This window comes from Mobula hypostoma, chromosome 10 (genome assembly GCF_963921235.1).
Source record: "Mobula hypostoma chromosome 10, sMobHyp1.1, whole genome shotgun sequence".
In the NCBI taxonomy this organism is placed as follows: domain Eukaryota; kingdom Metazoa; phylum Chordata; class Chondrichthyes; order Myliobatiformes; family Myliobatidae; genus Mobula; species Mobula hypostoma.
In genome coordinates, this window is record NC_086106.1 from 108,214,001 (window position 1) to 108,232,463 (window position 18,463).

Below are 18,463 nucleotides of genomic sequence, written 5' to 3' on the forward strand. Positions count from 1 at the left end.
GGGACTCTGGCTACCAACACCATACATCCTCAGTTGTGCCAGGTTTGATTGTGTCATAAAGAATTTGTGTTCCTCATTTCTTCGAACTTAAATGTAAAGATTGCTTCCAGTTTCTCTTCACAGGCCTTTCCCTGCACATTCACACCTACTTTACCTTTGCTTCAAGTGTGAGGGGCTCCGCAAATTACATGTTTGGCCATTTCTGCTGAATCGCTTTCTCTAATGGATATTATTCCGATTTCCTCAGAAATATGCTTTTCTCATTTCCCTTTGATCTGTACTAAATTTAAAGCATGATTCACCACCTGCTCCTGTCTTGTGCCCACCAACCTCCTGCTGGCATGTGGATGGTGTTGCTAGTTTCCTATCAGCTCTGCCCCTGGCGCCCTTCTCCATGACCTCACTTTGCTCTTCCCACCATCCCCAGCTTTTCTCTTGAGCATACCTGATCTCGACGCTACGTTTCAAGGCTAAAACTGGCAGGTTGGGTTTCTGCTAATACCACATCACCCTCCAACACGCTCTGAGATGGGAGGGAGATGCTCCATCTGTGACTGGTTGGGTAAGAGTGATCACGTTTCGCAGTGACTGTCCTCTCCTCTCACACACAGTTGGAAGCTGCTTTAATTTTTCAGTCAGGCAACGGAAACTACGAACACAAGATCAGGTCATGTGTACACTCGTGCAGCCAAACTCTTTACACCGCAGCTCGCAATCTCCTGCTTGCAGCTTAGTCACCTCCCTGTCCAGTACTGGATAAGTAAAATTGTAGTCTAATTAAATGTGGGAAGACTGAAGGCATTGTTTTCATTTCCCATTACAAACTCTATTCTCTACTTTATGACTCTCTGAGAGTGGCCAAGGAAAGGGGTGGAAAACTCTTTCCCAACCTTGCATCCCACCTGGAGGCTGGAGGCCAGAGACTTCCTGTCCTGAGGGTTGGAGGATTGTATGTATGTGGGTGGTGGGTGGGACGGAGGGAGGGAGAGAGGAAAGGGGCTTGTTTTGTTGGCTGTTGTCTTCTGTGTTGTTCTGCCGAGCGTCGTGGACATGCCATGTTGGCACCAGAATACATGGTAACACTTGTGTGTTGCCCCTGGCACAACCTTGGGTTGTGTTGGTTGTTCATGCAAAATGGTGCACTTTGTGGCATGTTTCAATGGACATGTGATAAATAAAACAAATCTGAACCTCTACCTTCACCCTGAGCCATTTCCAACTTCACACCATCTCTATTGTCACTTAACTGTGTAAAATTGCTTGTCTCAGTAAGGATAACCAAGCTGCTGTAAACAATGTCCTGCTTTGATCTGAAGGCAACTCTGGATCTCTTCTGCTTCAGTTCGTCAAAACCACCACCCTTTTATGCCCTTAAACTTATAAACTCAACTAGCTCTTGCCCAGCTATCTAGCTTCACACCCTTCATCCTCCATAACTTTTATTTAGAGATACAGCACACTAACAGGCCCTTGCGGCCCAACCAGCCTGTGCTGCCCAGTTACACCCTTGTCCTCACTTAACCTACTGGCCTGCATGTCTTTGGAATGTGGGAGGAAACCCATTGGGTAACGGGGAGAATGTACGAAGTCCTTACAGAAAGTGGCAGAACTAAAGCTGGATCGCTGTCACTGTAATCACGTTACGCTGTACTACCGTGAACATCCGAAAACTGAATCCATAACCTGTCTGAGGTCCAAATTATGTTGAGCTGCCTAACACCAAAACAAGCATCTCAAAATTTCTCATTGTGATTGCAAAATCCCTCTGTAGCCTTGCCCTCCCTATTTTTCTAACCAGCTGCAAATTCCTCAGGATTTCTTCACTCCTCTAGTTGTGGCTTCAGAGCAACCCTAATTTTCTCCGACAGCCACACCCTCAGCTGCTGAGGCACCAACCCTACAGGCTGTGACTTGATTAGTGCCACATTGGTGTTACGTATGTTGCAGGAAGACATCAAATTGAAAAATGGGGAACCACAATGGATGGAAATAATTAATTAGAATAACATGCAACACTTGTAAATTAAAATATTTTTGATCAGAGTAAGTTCTTGATCTTCTCTAGAAGTTAACTAAAAACAATCCTCAATTTTCCTGTACCAAGTACACATTTTCCTTAGTGGAATCAATTGCAAGATTGGAATAGTGTATTTCAAAAAACATGCTGTACAGAGGTAGTAGAAATGCCAAATGTTAGATCATCTTCCCCATGATGTGTATAAGTTTGCAGACAAAATTGTAGATTCTGTATAATACCAAATGATGTTAAAAATACTACAATCTGTAATATGTTATTAAAACACTGATTTATGGCTTGAGATTGATGGCACAACTAACAAGGCAGTTATGAAAATGCAAAACTTTTAATAACCAATTTTCTATAAACATAGAAAGCAAATTATGTTTAGAAATATGTGGCTTGTGATAAGATGCTTCCAATAATAACATAAATTTCACTATGCAGACATAATTGTAAAAGCAGCAGCTTGAAGTGATTTCCTTTATTTAAAAACTACACAAGTGGTAAATCTCACTTACAATATGCGACATTCTCCAAAAGTAGCTACAAACTTCCTTTTTCCCTATAAGTCTGTAAGTATCAATATTCTATTTTAAAATTTTCATTAAAAAACATTCTAGTTGAGGTACACACCTGACCAAAGCCACAAGTATTGGATGCCAGTGAAATTTCAGAATAACAAGACAACTGAAAACATCTGTTTGAAATATCAAAATGTAGCATTGTCATCATCACACATTTTTTTTCTGGCCCTTGATATTCCCTAGCTAAAAGCAGTAAAAGGGAAAGTCCTGGAAATAAATACCTCTAAGACATTCATCTAGTTTTCAGTTTTACTGACTAGATGATTCCAAGCAGTTCCTTGTCTCCCTGAGTTGGCATATCAGTACTTCTAAAAGGTTTGCAGATATATTTAAGAAGGCCACATAATCTTGAAGCTATTCAGCAACTTTGAAAAGTATCTTATCAAAATATGGGGGGGGGGCGGGGGAAGCAAAGCTTAGGTTTTTTTTTTACAGCTTCTAGGGTTAAGTCCTCTTTCTCACCCCAACCCCCGAAATATCATCTCAACACAGGCATCCTTATTTTGCGCAAGTTTCCAGCTTCTGTTGTGCCTTTAATATTACAGAGAGATCTCACTGTGGATTTGGAACATCTTCAGTTTGAACTTCCCCGTGGGGCTATAAAAAAAGGAGTGTAGAAGAAGCCATTTTATAAAATGTACCCCAAAGGCACAAATCCATTGAAATGTAAAATGTCATCCATTCTCTACCAGTCATTTAGGCATTGCAAAATTCACACATGGTGTTTGACTTCTCAAAACTCAATTTCCAACTAATGCCTTAGTTTGCAATTAACAGTTTCAAATAGTATTACATTGATACAATTTTTTTTCTTAAAAATCCTGAATCCGGGTTAACTATTTAAAAAATACAGTTAGTAGAGCACAGGTTCTAGAGTGTATATTTCTGATATTTAAATCCCATTTTCCTGAGATAGGGATTGTTGTATGAGGAGTGATGTGAATAAGGAGTTTACAGGCGATGTCAATGACTCTGAGGGAAACAAAGGGACAAAACTCAATCTGCGGAATTGCATATTTAGGAGACAGTCTCAGGCTTTGCTATTTAGGAGACAATCTCAGATTAGGCCATTTGGAATTGAGGAGAGGTAAAAATTTCCAAACACAGAGAGTTATTAATTTTTGTGATTCTAGAGGGTTAACCATGTTTAGTCACTGAGCTGATATTCAAAATAATTTTCTACATCAAGGACATCATAACCAATATGGTGACCAGGCTGGGAAGTGAACTTGAGGAGGTGGGCTTGCCATAATTTCATAGAATGATGGCAAAGGCTCAAGGAACCTAAGGCTGATTCCACTTATACTTAATATTTTCTCATTGTAGGAAAATTACATGGCAATGTTGAAACTTAATGGCTTATTTCCCCCCCCCCACCCACCATCCTTCCCTTCTGAAGGACCACTTTATAATTAACAAGCATTTTTACTTCAAGAACTAACAGCCCTCTGAGGGTGAGGAAGCCACTTTAACTGAAGAGGGCATCTTGGCCTAATCTGTGTGCTCATCTTTACAGTACATATAGCACATTGAACAGTGATGAATCACCTCTAGAATTTCCTCTTCTGGGGTTGAGGCTGCCAGTTGCATTGTGTCATTGTTAACAGGGTGGAAATAGCACCAACTATGTATCAGATGCAGAATAGCTTTATGTGCAGAAAACATGAAAAGCGAATGAAGCCTTCACCCACTAAACCACTGTCTTTTGAAGACAGTTGACCATCAACAAACCAGTGTCAGAAGATTAAAGTCCCTGAATCATGGAGTGGGCCTAACACAACTCGTTTTGGGAAAGTTGCTTTTTTGCTAATTCCGGTGAGCTGAAATCCCACCTGGAGAAGAGGAAAGGCACCGCCTCAGATTCCAAAATGCTTTCCGCTGCATTTCTAGAGAAGCAGCATTAACTAACTATCGAAACATTCTTGTGATAGACTGCCAGAATCACGTAGTGGGAAAAGGAGGGAATAGCAACACAGTGATTTAGTGGCAATTTCAATACAATTTACAAGCCCAATCACAAAAAAAGCTGCGACATAAGTAAAAGAAACAAATCAGTAAGGGAGAATTTAATAATAAGCACAATTTAAAAATATCAATGTACTTCCCACCAAAAGGATTCCAACTCAAACTTTTTTTTTCCTGTGTATTGAAATAAGTCATGTTAACTTTTGATTATAGTAAGAAATTATAAATTGCTTTCATGAGGAATTATGTTGTACAGGTGAAATGGAGGGGAATAAGATGCTGGTTAGCTTGTACTTATGCTTCTTCAAGTTATCCACATCACTGAAATAAATTATCACTGCAAGATATTTCCCCACATTGAAAATGAGGCTTCTTTTTTAAAAAAAACCATTGTGCTTATTCAATTTGAGCATCAGCAAAATTCTAGAAATGGGATTTTTCAGGAATACAAAATAAAACCCCTTAGAAATTTGCACAGATGCCTTCCTTGCAATGGAGACTGATACTATTTGCAGCAGATAGCCAGTCAGATGAATAAGAAATGAGTCAAACACTGATTATAACTCAGCCTCATTTCTTTCAGTCTTCTCATTGCATGTACCATAAAAATATAAAACAAGATCTAAATGACATTTCACTGTATCAATAAAACATTAAGAACCTTTAGATTACATATGACAGCTATTTTAAATTTGAAAGATGTTTTCCTGTTAATGCAGTGGGAAATCAACATGATTTTGGAATATGCTTGCTGAGCTGCAGACCAAGGTTTACTTGTCTGACCACGTATAAACTATTTTAACCGGTACATCAAATTTTTGATAACTTAAGCAACACATCAAAGCACAAGTGACCATCATTATTAAACAAAAATGGATGAAATTTCAATTTTTTAGGAGGAATTAAATGCAGCAAATGCATCTAAAACATTGTTTTCATACATGTAAAATAGCACAACCCATCTTAACGCATTTCTCTCCAAAGGATCATCTGGGTAACAGCATGTGGCAATGCGAGGCAGAGCCATCGTCTTTCCTCACAATATAAGTATTTATGTAAATTCAGCAACAGGCAAGTAAAACTGGGGGCTGAGAGACAGTGCATTAGGTTTTCAAATGGGCAGCATGTACTCAGCTTGCACATGCTCCCGGCCAAGTCTTTTTTTTTTGTTGGGACATCTCCTGGGATGGCAAGCAGAGCGGAACAAACTAATTCCTTACAGTAACAGTCATCACACATCCTTTAAGGCCAGGAAGCAGGTTGTCGATGCAGGAATATGATCAATACATCACATCAGTTGGAAACAAAATTAATCAGTGATGGAAGAATTAGGAGAGTTCATGCAAGTTGATTGCAAATGCCACCACCTTCCACATTTGGACTCTGTGATCTTGCAGTATTCTCAGTTCTATTTGAGTAAACAAGCTTCATTCATTTAACTGCATGGATAAAAAGTTAATACAAATAAACAGAATCAATTTTTCATCAATGTTGTTTACGAGTCAGACACAAGTACGTGATCCATCTTTTTCAAATGTACAAGCAAAGATATTTGGGTGGGGATGTTCTAGATACAACACTCGCGACTGAGGTAATGAATGGCAATGGGAAAAGAGCAAAGTATCTGGCCCAGTATTTTCCCTCTGTCTGTCTCTGAAACTTGTTTTGAATGACAACTTCCCTTTTTGAACTTGCTCATTTAATCTGAAATTTTAAATCTCTGTGCACAGCCACTTTCATTATGCATTACAAAAGTATAAAACTATTTCAGATAAAGCTCCCTTAAAGCTCCTGAGTCATTGACTGCAGTCAACAAAATATTTTTTAAAAATCCCCCTTTTAGAATCTTCTCTTTTCCAGTTTCTAACATTTGCCTAAGAGATGCACATTTCTGGAGAGCATTTGCTGCACTGATTCAAACAAATTTCTTGATTGGCAGCTTGACCACATCCACCAGATACTTGCGAGCAGGAGCAGCGATGTAGAACAGGAGAGTGACCAGTTTTCCGTGCGTCACTGTCATCACCGTTTGATGTCCCGATGCCCAGATCCGATACCAGGAGCTGTAGAAGGGGTCGGATATCGCAGGACAGAGCATGTTGTTCAGGTTAACCTCCGTGACCTTAAAATATACAACAAAATAGGCAAAACTTACACTTTGCCATTAAACGGTCCTCAAGGCACTATAGGCCATTTTATTGACAGCATTATTTGTTTGTGGAGCAGGATTTTATTTTACATCTTTAAACAGGTATTAACACACAGTAGTGGATTTATGCCTGCAACAGTTATTTGGAGTCATCAGTCTTGACTGGAACATTAACAGAAGCAGCCAACCCAGTAAGTATAGCTTCTATTTAAAGACATTTTCTTCTATGACAAAAATACAAGTGACCTTTTTTAAAAAAAACACTTCTAATGCCTTGCTTTTTTACGGCCCTGCCAACCTGAGATTGTTTATTTTATATCTGGGACATGGTGTCCTTGGTGGTATAAATTCTGGTCTACAGACGAGAAGTAGCAAGTGTAATCCATTATCCCACAAGGTAGGAAAAAAAAAGATTCTTTTGAAAAGGAAGGGAGAGACATTGCTGAGTAGGGAGAGGTGGAAGTATTAGGAGGTGGGAGAGAGGGGAGATGGGCTGCCCCCCACACATCCTTCGGCTTATCTATTTTTTTTATTTCAAGGTACAGTGCAGAACGGGCCCTTCTGGCCCATCAAGCCGTGCTGCCCAGCAACCCACCGACTTAACCCTAGCCTCCCCAGAAGACAATTTACAATGACCAATTAACCAACTAACTGCAACATCTTTGGACAGTGGGTGGAAAGCAGAGCACCCAGAGGAAACCCATGCACACAGGGGAATGCCATACAAACTTTCTTACAGAAGATGCCGGAATTGAACTGCAAATTCTGATGCCATTGTGCTAACTGCTACGCTACTGTAGTGCCCCGAAGGAACGCTGTCAGAAGTGGGTTGTGTTGACACATTTCATTCTACACTTCGATAGGTATACGAATCTGAACCCGATTAGGGAGAGAAGACTGCAGAGAGAGTATGACAACTATCGTTCAGAGTGGAAGAGAATTCAAAAATCAGCTGCCTCACAATTTTTAAACAGGCAGCACAGATACAAGTAAGTTCAATAATTAATGCTAAATTTGTTTCCTACACCAGAGCAATTCTAGGGGAGGAAGGTTCCATGTTCTTGATTCCCCAAACAGCATTAAAACTATCATTAGGGGAGACTGCAGGTTTTAGCCCAATGGTGTTTCTAAGCTCCACCTACATAAATTCCTGATACCGATCTTCTGAGCTAATGTCTGCCTTCACCGTCACATTCATCTCCTCTTTTACAAACACCATCTCATCTCTTTTTCTTTGTTCATTTTCCTTCTCAAATACTGAATACTCCAGGACGTTGAGTTCCCATTGTCAGTCGCCCTGGAACTACGTCTCCAACAGCACCAAGATAACTTGATGTACCTATTTGTTCAACAGGTTGAAACTCCAGCCTGGCACCCTTGTGACTTCTCACATCACATAAGGCTTCCAAAAATTGTAACATACATGCTTCAGAAAATTGAAACGCTTTTGGCTGAGATCACAAAAGTTGCACTAGTATATTAATTAGCTACAGACTAGTATATATATAGGTATTTTTCCGACCAAGTTAATTAGTAAAAACAAGCTTAGTAAGAACTCCCCCTTGCTATTCTAGTTTAAAACCTCTTAACAGACTAGGAAGCAGCCCATCTCCCCCAACATAGCCCAAGGACCACCCGTTTGTTCACCTTCCTCAGTGGTCCCAATATCCCAGGAGTCAGAATCCCTTCCCTAACACCATCACTCCGGCCACCTACAGATAGATACACAGTCCTGCTCTTGCTAGCACATGGCACTGGATGTGACTTTTATTTCAAGAGCTATTTATTTCCTGAAGCTCAAACATCTGATGTTGGGGAAACATTCTCTTCAGTGTTTTCCCTGCCTTGATGGGAAGCACTCTGACACTAATCAGAAGATTGTGGTTTCAAGCTGTGAGAACAGAACACAACAACTGAAGCTAACACGTCAGTGCAGGACTGATGAGCTGGTACTGCTTGAGATGCAACTGTCTAGATCTGAAACTAAAAGTCAAGTTTGCATACTCAGGTTACCCTCTTCCAAAAAGGATCAGGAGAGTCCTGACAAATATTCACCAACTGAAGCCAAGAAAAGAGTCTATTCCATGAGTATATCACTGGATATCCACATCTCAAAGGATTTATCCTGGGCCCAACACATCCATGCAATCATTTCCTCCATTTCCTTACGAATTTGAGAAGATTTGATATGTCACAAAAGACTCCAGCAAATGTTTACAGATGTATGCTGGAGTGCATCGTGACTGGTTGTATCACAGCATAGTATGGAATCTCCAATGCACAAGACTGGAAGAGGCAGCAGAGGGTTGCAGACACAGCCAGTTCCATCATGGGCATAAACCTCCCCACCACTGGCTCTTCAAGAAGGCATTAAAAACCCTCACTATCCTGGGGTATTACCTCTTCACATTCACTGGGGTGGAGGCACACGAGCCTAGCACCCACACAGGTCTAGTTACAGCTCCTTCCCTTCCACCAGCAGATTTTGGAACCATCCAAAAACCCATAATTACTATCTCATTGTACAAATTTTGCACTATTTATATTAGAAACATAGAAAACCTACAGCACAATACAGGCCCATCGGCCCACAAAGTTGTGCCGAACATGTCCCTACCTTAGAAATTACTAGGCTTACCTATAACCCTCTATTTTTCTAAGCTCCATGTACCTATCCAAAAGTCTCTTAAAAGACCCTATTGTATCCACCTCCACCACCGTTGCCGGCAGCCCATTCCACACACTCACCACTCTCTGAGTGAAAAAACTTACCCCTGACATCTCCTCTGTCCCTACTCCCCAGCACCTTAAACTTGTGTCCTCTTGTGTTAACCATTTCAGCCCTGGGAAAAAGCCTCTGACTATCAACACGATCAATGCCTCATCATCTTATACACCTCTGTCAGGTCACCTTTCACCCTCCATCACTCCAAGGAGAAAAGGCCGAGTTCACTCAACCTATTCTCATAAGGCATGCTCCCCAATCCAGGCAACATCCTTGTAAATCTCCTCTGCACCCTTTCTATGGTTTCCACATCTTTCCTGTAGTGAGGTGACCAGAACTGAGCACAGTACTCCAGGTGGGGCCTGACCAGGGTCCTATATAGCTGCAACATTACCTCTCAGCTCCTAAATTCAATTCCACGATTGATGAAGGCCAATACACTGTACACCTTCTTAACCACAGAGTCAACCTGTGCAGCTGCTTTGAGCGTCCTATGGACTCGGACCCCGAGATCCCTCTGATCCTCCACACTGCCAAGAGTCTTACCATTAATACTATACTCTGCCATCATATTTGACCTACCAAAATGAACTACTTCACACTTATCTGGGTTGAACTCCATCTGCCACTTCCCAGCCCAGTTTTGCATCCTATCAATGTCCCACTGTAACCTCCAACAGCCCTCCACACTATCCACAACACCTCCAACCTTTGTGTCATCAGAAAACTTACTAACCCATCCCTCCACTTCCTCAACCAGGTCATTTATAAAAATCACGAACAATAAGGGTCCCAGAACAGATCCCTGAGGCACCCCACTAGTGATCGAACTCCATGCAGAATATGACCCGTCTACAACCACTCTTTGCTTTCTGTGGGCAAGCCAGTTCAGGATCCACAAAGCAATGACCCCATGGATCCCATACCTCCTTACTTTCTCAATTAGCCTGGCATGGGGTACCTTATCAAATGCCTTGCTGAAATCCATATACACTACATCTACTGCTCTTTCCTCATCAATGTGTTTAGTCACATCCTCAAAAAATTCAATCAGGTTCGTAAGGCACAACCTGCCCTTGACAAAGCCATGCTGACTACGCCTAATCATATTATACCTCTCCAAATGTTCATAAAGCCTGCCTCTCAGGATCGTCTCCATCAACTTACCAACCACTGAGGTAAGACTCACTGGTCTATAATTTCCTGGGCTATCTCTACTCCCTTTCTTGAATAAAGGAACAATATCCGCAACCCTCCAATCCTCCGGAACCTCTCCCATCCCCATTGATGATGCAAAGATCATCGCCAGAGGCTCAACAATCTCCTCCCTTGCCTCCCACAGTAGCTTGGGGTACATCTCATCCAGTCCCGGTGACATCCAACTTGATGCTTTCCTAAAGCTCCAGCACATCCGCTTTCTTAATATCTACCTGCTCAAGCTTTCCAGTCTGCTGCAAGTCAGCACTACAATCACCAAGATCCTTTTCCATAGTGAATACTGTAGTAAAGTATTCATTAAGTACCTCTGCTATTTCCTCCAGTTCCATACACACTTTCCCACTGTCACACTTGAGAGGTCCTATTCTTTCACGTCTTATCCTCTTGCTCTTCACATACTTGTAGAATGCCTTGGGGTTTTCTTTAATCCTGCCCGCCAAGGCCTTCTCATGGCCCCTTTTTAAGCTCCTTCCTATTAGCCTTATAATCTTCTATATCTCTAACATTACCTAGCTCTCTAAACCTTTTGTAAGCTTTTCTTTTCTTCTTGACTAGATTATTACAACCTTTGTACACCACGGTTCCTGTACCCTACCATAACTTCCCTGTCTCATTAGAACATACCTATGCAGAACTCCACACAAATATCCCCTGAACATTTGCCACATTTCTTCCGTACTTCTCCTTGAGAACATCTTGTTTCCAATTTAAGGTTCCAATTTCCTGCCTGTTAGCCACATAACTCCCCTTACTCCAATTAAATGCTTTTCTAACTTGTCTGTTCCTATCTCTCTCCAATGCTATTGTAAAGGAGATAAAATTATGACCACCATCTCCAAAATGCTCTCCCACTGAGAGATGAGAGATCTGACACCTGACCAGGTTCATTTCCCAACACCAGATCAAGTACAGCCTCTCCTCTTGTAGGCTTATCTACATATTGTGTCAAGAAACCTTCCAGAACACACCTAACAAACTCCACCCCATCTAAACCCCTTGCTCTAGGGAGATGCCAATCGATATTTAGGAAATTAAAATCTCCCATCACGACAACTCTGTTATTATTACACCTTTCCAGGATCCGTTTCCCTATCTGCTCCTCGATATCCCTGTTAATATTGGGCGGCCTATAAAAAAAAACACCCAGTAAAGTTATTGACCCTTTCCTGTTCCTAATCTCCACCCACAGAGACTCCGTAGACAATCCCTCCATGGCATCCACCTTTTCTGCAGCCGTGACACTATCTCTGATCAACAGTGCAACCTCTTTTGCCTCCCTCCCTGTCCTTTCTGAAACATCTAAAACCCGGCACTTGAAGTAACCATTCCTGTGCCTGAGCCATCCAAGTCTCTGTAATGGCCACCACATCATATCTCCAAGTATTGATCCACACTCTAAGCTCATCCGCTTTGTTCACAACACTCCTTGCGTTAAAATAGACACATCTCAAACGTCGGTCTGAGCGTGTCCCTTCTCTATCACCAGACTATCCTCCCTCACACACTGCCTACAAGCTTTCTCTATTTGTGAGCCAACCTCCTCTCCCCCAGTCTCTTCAGTTCGGTTCCCACCCCCCAACAATTCTATTTTAAACTCTCCCCAGTAGCCTTAGCAAACCTCCCCGCCAGGATATTGGTCCTCCTGGGATTCCAAGTGCAATCCGTCCTTTTTGTACAGGTCACACCTGCCCCAAAAGAGGTCCCAATGATCCAGAAATCTGAATCCCTGCCCCCTGCTCCAATCCCCAGCCACGCCTTTATCCTCCACCTCATTCTATTCCTATTCTCACTGTCTCGTGGCACAGGCAGTAAACCCTTTGCCGTCCTGCTTCTCAACTTCCTTCCTAACTCCCAGGACTCTTTTTTTCAGGACCTCTTCCCTTTTCCTGCCTATGTCATTGGTACCAATATGTACCACGACGTCTGGCTGTTCTCCCTCCCACGGCAGGATATCTTGGACGTGATCTGAAACATCCTAGACCCTGGCATCTGGGAGGCAAACTACCATCCAAGTTTCTTTCCTGCGTCTACAGAATCGCCTGTCTGACCCCCTAACTATAGAGTCCCCTATCACTACTGCCTTCCTCTTCCTTTCCCTACCCTTCTGAGCCACAGGGCCAGACTCTGTGTAACTTATAGTCATTTTTAAGTCTTATGCTGTACTGCTGTCACAAAACCATAAATTTTAAGACATATGTCAGAGATAATAAATCTGATTCTAATTGCAAAGTGTGGCTGTGAAGTTTACTGGAAAGCTGCTATATATTCTCTTTAATAAATAGGCATTCGTTAGTCTTGTGAGACCATGAATTTGCGCCTTGGAAGGTTTTCCAGGGCGCAGGCCTGGGCAAGGTTGTATGGAAGACCAGCAGTTGCCCATGCTGCAAGCCTCCCCTCTCCATGACACCGATGTTGTCCAAGGGAAGGGCACTAGGACCTTTACAGCTTGGCACCAGTGTCGTCGCAGAGCAATGTGTGGTTAAGTGCCTTGCTCAAGGACACAACACGCTGCCTCAGCTGAAGCTCGAACTAGCGACCTTCAGATCACTAGACTGACGCCTTAACCACTTGGCCACGCGCCAACACTAATAAAAAGGAGCAAAACTATTGAATAAAACTAATGTTCTACTGATTCTTCATAGATCAAAAGAACATTAGTGATATTTGTATTCAGTTTCACAGATCTTGAGATTGTATTTAGTTTGTTTTCATGGGAGGTCAGCATCTCTGTCAATGTTACATTGATTGTCCATCCCTTTTTGCTCCTGGATTGGCAAGGTGGCGAAGAGACAGTTCCACTAGTAGGTCTGGCAAATTTCTTTCTGTGGAAATAGGAGGTGTAGGCCACTTGGCTCCTTGAGCCTAGCCCCTTCACTTAATAAGGTTACAGCTGATCTGACTACATCTGAACTTCACATTTCAATCTCCCACTGGTAACCTTCACTCTAGGTGCTTATCAGGAATCTATGTAGCTCTTTCCTTAAAAAAATTAATTTTTTTTTCGTTGCAAGACTCATGATTGACAAAGAAAAGGGTTACCACATCTCAGTGGAATGCCAGAAGACTCTTTAAAGAAAGTTCCCACATATATGCTGTATAATCGGTGTCTGCTCCTTGTGAGAACTCCTTCTGACTTTCTAATTATATTTTTGACTGTAGTGCGTTGGCCAGACTTAGTTCTTTCCCGCAAAAGGCCACCCTGCCATGAAACTGGAAATGAATTATTCTACATTCCATCCCACATTTGAAGGGCTAAAATGGAATTAACTGGCCTTGCAATACTCATCTTCCTCTAGAGATAATTAATATCCACTTGAAGTCGGAGCTCCCTTTGGAGAATGACAGCTGCAACACACCATGTTATTAACATAACAGCTTACAACAATAATTGCCCTTTCTGCTAAACACTGTCTCTCAAATGAGCAATCCCATACCCATGCTACATGGTCGTGCATCCACGCAACTAAAAATAGCTCTAGTCTCTAGCCTGCCTTTCAATTTCTTTACCTTCACTATTGCTCCAGTTAATGTTTAGAGGCTTTGGAAAATATAAAAACCCTACTAATTTACAACGAATCACTGCGAAGAGCCGGTCAAAGTGTTAAATAAACCTAAGTTTCACTCTCATTGCGACATTAAAAATGAAATCCCTGATTAGGGTTTGCAGATATGCATCACGTACGCAAACACAGTACTGCACCAAAGCCTGAGGTGTATATGCATCTAGGTACCCAAGACTTTTGCGCAGTACTGTAGTAATTTTATGTATTACGCTGTAATGCTGCAAAAAACACACAAATTTCATGACATATGTGTGTGATGGTAAATTTGATTTTGATACGGTTCTATTGTGGACTGAGAGTGGGAAGGGGGTGGGGAGACAGGAATTGTGGTTGGGAAAAGGGGAAGGGAGAGGGTGGGGAGTGGGATGCACCAAAGCGACATTCTGTAATGACCAATAAACCAATCAAATGACTTTTACCTGGTGTCTCACCTGGTGTCTCAGGGCTGGGTGTGTCTACACCCACGCGACTCCCACCCCGGCACTCCTTTGCCACCTGTCCCACACCCCTCCCATGATGCTCCACCCTCACCATTCCCAGCATGCTTCGCTCCTGCCAGATTTACAAACTTGTTCTCCGTTCCACGTTGACAAATACAGTACTGTACTGTTCAAAAGTCTTAGGAACCCTAGCCATATATATGTGGCAAAGACTTTTGTACAGTACCGTATATTTCCAAACCCACTATATTTAACTTGCTGCATACAGCAATAGATCAGTGGGTGCGTGTCCTATAAATATACACGTGGTCCTAGAACAGCTATAGTGACAGAATATTTACTCTTAACTCTGGAAGATACTTTGAGTTAGTAAAGAACTTCATGTGTACTCACTTTTGCAATGAAGCAAAACAAAGCAGCCAATTTGTACAGAGCAAGTAACAATGAGGTGGTGTGATAATGACCAACTATCTACAAAGGTCTATTTGCTAAGACTGTCGGTACACCTTCCTTTCTTTTCTTCAAATTATTAAACAGGTTAACTGACCACTAGAAATGATCCCCAATGTGTGGAAAAGTGGTAAAACTTGAGGGGGAAAGAACAGAATTAGTGTAAATGGGTGCAGTTGGTTGATGAGTGAACCAGTGGGCTGAAGTTTGTTTCTCCGATGTATCATCACCATGGAGAAGCTTCTACAAATACCATGGAGCGCAGTCGAAGCTTCAGTTAAACCTCATCTTCAGATAGCAGCACCTATGCTGCAGGGAAGAAAAATCATGGCGGCCTTTCTCGAGATATTTGCTTCTTTGTTCACCACTGGTGAAGTTCCAGAAGACTGGAGGGTGGTTAATGTTGTTCCACTGTTCATAGAGGGTGGGAAGGACAGGCCAGAGAACTACACATGGTGAGCCTACCTTCAGTTGCAGTTATTGGAGGTAATTCTGAGGGACAAGATCTACCATCACTTGGCTAGTCAAGGCCTGACCAGGAATAGTCAGCATGGTTTTACAAGTGGGAGGACATGTCTGAGGAATCACTTGCTGTCTTTTGAAGAGGTAACTAAGGAGTGAGATGCAGATAGGGCAGTGTCTGTTATCCAAATAGACTTTATCACGACCTTTGACAAAGTCCATGGCAGCTGATCTGGAAGATTAGATCACATGGGATACAAGGGAGGTGAGTAGATTCAGAACTCGCTCGATGATAGGAAGCAGAAGATGATGGTTGAGGGTCCATTCTCCAACTGGAGGCCTGTGCTGAGTGGGGAGCCCTAGTAGTCAGTGTTGGGGCCTTTTATTCATTATTTATATAAATCATTTGGATATGAATGTATATGGCAAGCATGCTGATGAATTAGGGGATCTTGTTGATAGTGAAGGATACAATGAATTACAAATTGATCTTGATAAGTTTGAGAGATGGGCTGAGGATTTCAGCGTTAATAGTTCAGTGATTTATTTCGGCCAGATAAACCAGGGCAGAATCCAAATAGTCAATGACAGGACATTGACAAGTATTGTGAAATGGAGCGACCAGGGAGTACAAGTGCACAGCTCACTGAAAGCATCTGTGCAAGCAGGCAGGATTCTGAAGAGCGTCTTCGGCATGCTGGCCTTCATCATTCATTTGCCCAGGGTTGGGAAGTTAAAAGCTAAACAGCATAGCTACAAGATAATAGGGAGGCAATTTTACAGAGACCTGCAAGGTAACTTCTTTACACAGAGTGTAAAAAGTACATGATCCACCATCTTAGACCGTAGGACCTGAAGGTATAGGAACAGAATTAGGCCATTCACCCCATAGAGTCTGCTCTGCCATTCCATCATGCCTGATTTATTCTCCCATATAATCTCATTTTCCTGCCTTCGCCCCGTAACCTTTGGTGCCCTTACTAATCAAGAACTCATCAACATCCACTTTAAATAAACCTAGTGACTTGTCCTCCAAATTATGTGACAATGAATTCCACAGATTCACCAACCTCTGGTGAAATAAGATCTTCCTCAACTCAGTTCTAAATGGACAGCCTTCTATTCTGAGGCTGTGCCCTCTGGTCCTGGACTCCACCACTATAGAAAAAAAATCCTCTGCTCATCCACTCCATCTAGGCTTATCAATACTTGATAGGGTTCAATGAGAAATGCACCCCCCCCCACCATTCTTTTAAACTGAGTACAGGCTCAAAAGCATCCAATGCTCCTCATACCCTTCCATTCCCGGAATCATTTTCGTGAACCTCCTCCGGACCCTCTCCAATGCCAGCACATCTTGCCTTAGAGAAGGGACCCAAAACAGCTCACAGTACTCCGGGTGGTCTGACCAAAGCCTTATAAAGCCTCAGCTTTTATATTCTAGTCCGCTGGAAATTAATACTGACATTAGTCTTCCCTACCACTGACTCAACCTACAAATTAACCCTTAGGGAGTGTTGCCCAAAGATTCCAAAGTCCCTTTGCACCCCTGATTTTTTAATTTTCTCCCTGTTTATTCCTTCTACCAAAGTGCATGATCATACATTTTCCAACACTATATTCCATCTGCCACTTACTTTTCAATTCTCCCGATCAGTCTAAGTCCTTCTACAGACTCCCAGCTTCCATAGCACTACCTGTCCCTTGATCTACCTTTGTATCATCAGCAAACTTGGCCACAAAGCCACCAATTCCATCATCCAAATTAGTAACATACAGATTAACATGAAAACAAGTGGTTCTGACACTGACCAGTATTATTTCATCAAAGAACTCCAACAGATTTGTTAGGCAAGATTTCCTTTAAGGAAACCATTCTGACTTTTGCCTATTTTATCAAGTGTATCCAAGTACCCCGAAATCTCATCCTTAATACCACACAGAGTACTGTGAGCTGTTTTAGATCCCTTCTCTAAGGAATGATGTGACTGTCAGGGAAGGGACGGGAAGAGCTCAGATAGCAGAGGGCACCCCTGTGGCCATCCCGCTTAGCAATTGTCATCTCGTTTTGGATGCTGTTAAGGGGTGACCTGTCAGAGGACGGCCACGGCAATCGGGTCTCTGGCACTGAGCCTGGTTCTGTGCTGCAGAAGGGAGAGAAGAAGATGAGGAATGCGGTAGTCATAGGGAATCCCATAGTGAGGGGAACAGATAGGAGGTTCTGTGAGCCTGATAGAGATACCCGCATGGTATGTTGCCTCCCAGATGCCAGGGTACAGGACGTCTCGGATCGGGTGCAGAGTATTCTGAAAGGAGAGGGTGAACAGCCAGAAGTCTTAGTACACGTTGGTACCAATGACATTGGTAGAAAAAGGGAGGAGGTCCTGAAGAGAGAATTCAGGGAGTTGGGTAGGAAGCTGAAAAGCAGGACCTCCAGGGTAGTAATTTCAGGATTGCTGCCTGTGCCACGTGCTAACGAGCGCAAGAATAGCATGATCAGGTATATTAATGCGTGGCTATGAGACTGGTGTAGGGGGCAGGGTTTCAGATTCCTGGATCATTGGGGCCTCTTCTGGGGGAGGTATGACCTGTACAAAAAGGCTGGGTTACACCTGAACACAAAGGGGTCCAATATCCTAGCAAGCAGGTTTAGTAGAGCTGTTAGGGAGGGTTCAAACTAATTTGGCAGGGGGATGGGAACCAGAGTGATGGGGAAGAGGAAGGGGAAAACAGAAATAAGTCAAAGATAGTGTGCAACAGAGATTATAGAAAGAACAGGCAGGAGATGAGGCATAGTCACAGCCAATGGGAATAGAGGCGTGGTGCAGTTAAAATGGAAAGCAACAAATACTGGACTGAAAGCATTATATTTGAATGCATGCAGTAC

General features: G+C 42.5%; 1 protein-coding gene across 2 annotated transcripts in view; it reads right to left on the bottom strand.

Moving 5' to 3' along the window:
* Positions 1-2,424: 2,424 nt before the first annotated feature.
* Positions 2,425-18,463, bottom strand: part of LOC134353396 (transmembrane protein 164) — a 153,505-nt gene continuing 137,466 nt past the window's right edge. For both annotated transcript variants that reach the window (XM_063061421.1, XM_063061422.1), the window contains one exon: positions 2,425-6,691. In XM_063061421.1, coding sequence (XP_062917491.1) covers positions 6,485-6,691 — 207 coding nt within the window. In that variant the 3' untranslated portion in view covers positions 2,425-6,484. The remainder of the gene's footprint in view (positions 6,692-18,463) is intronic.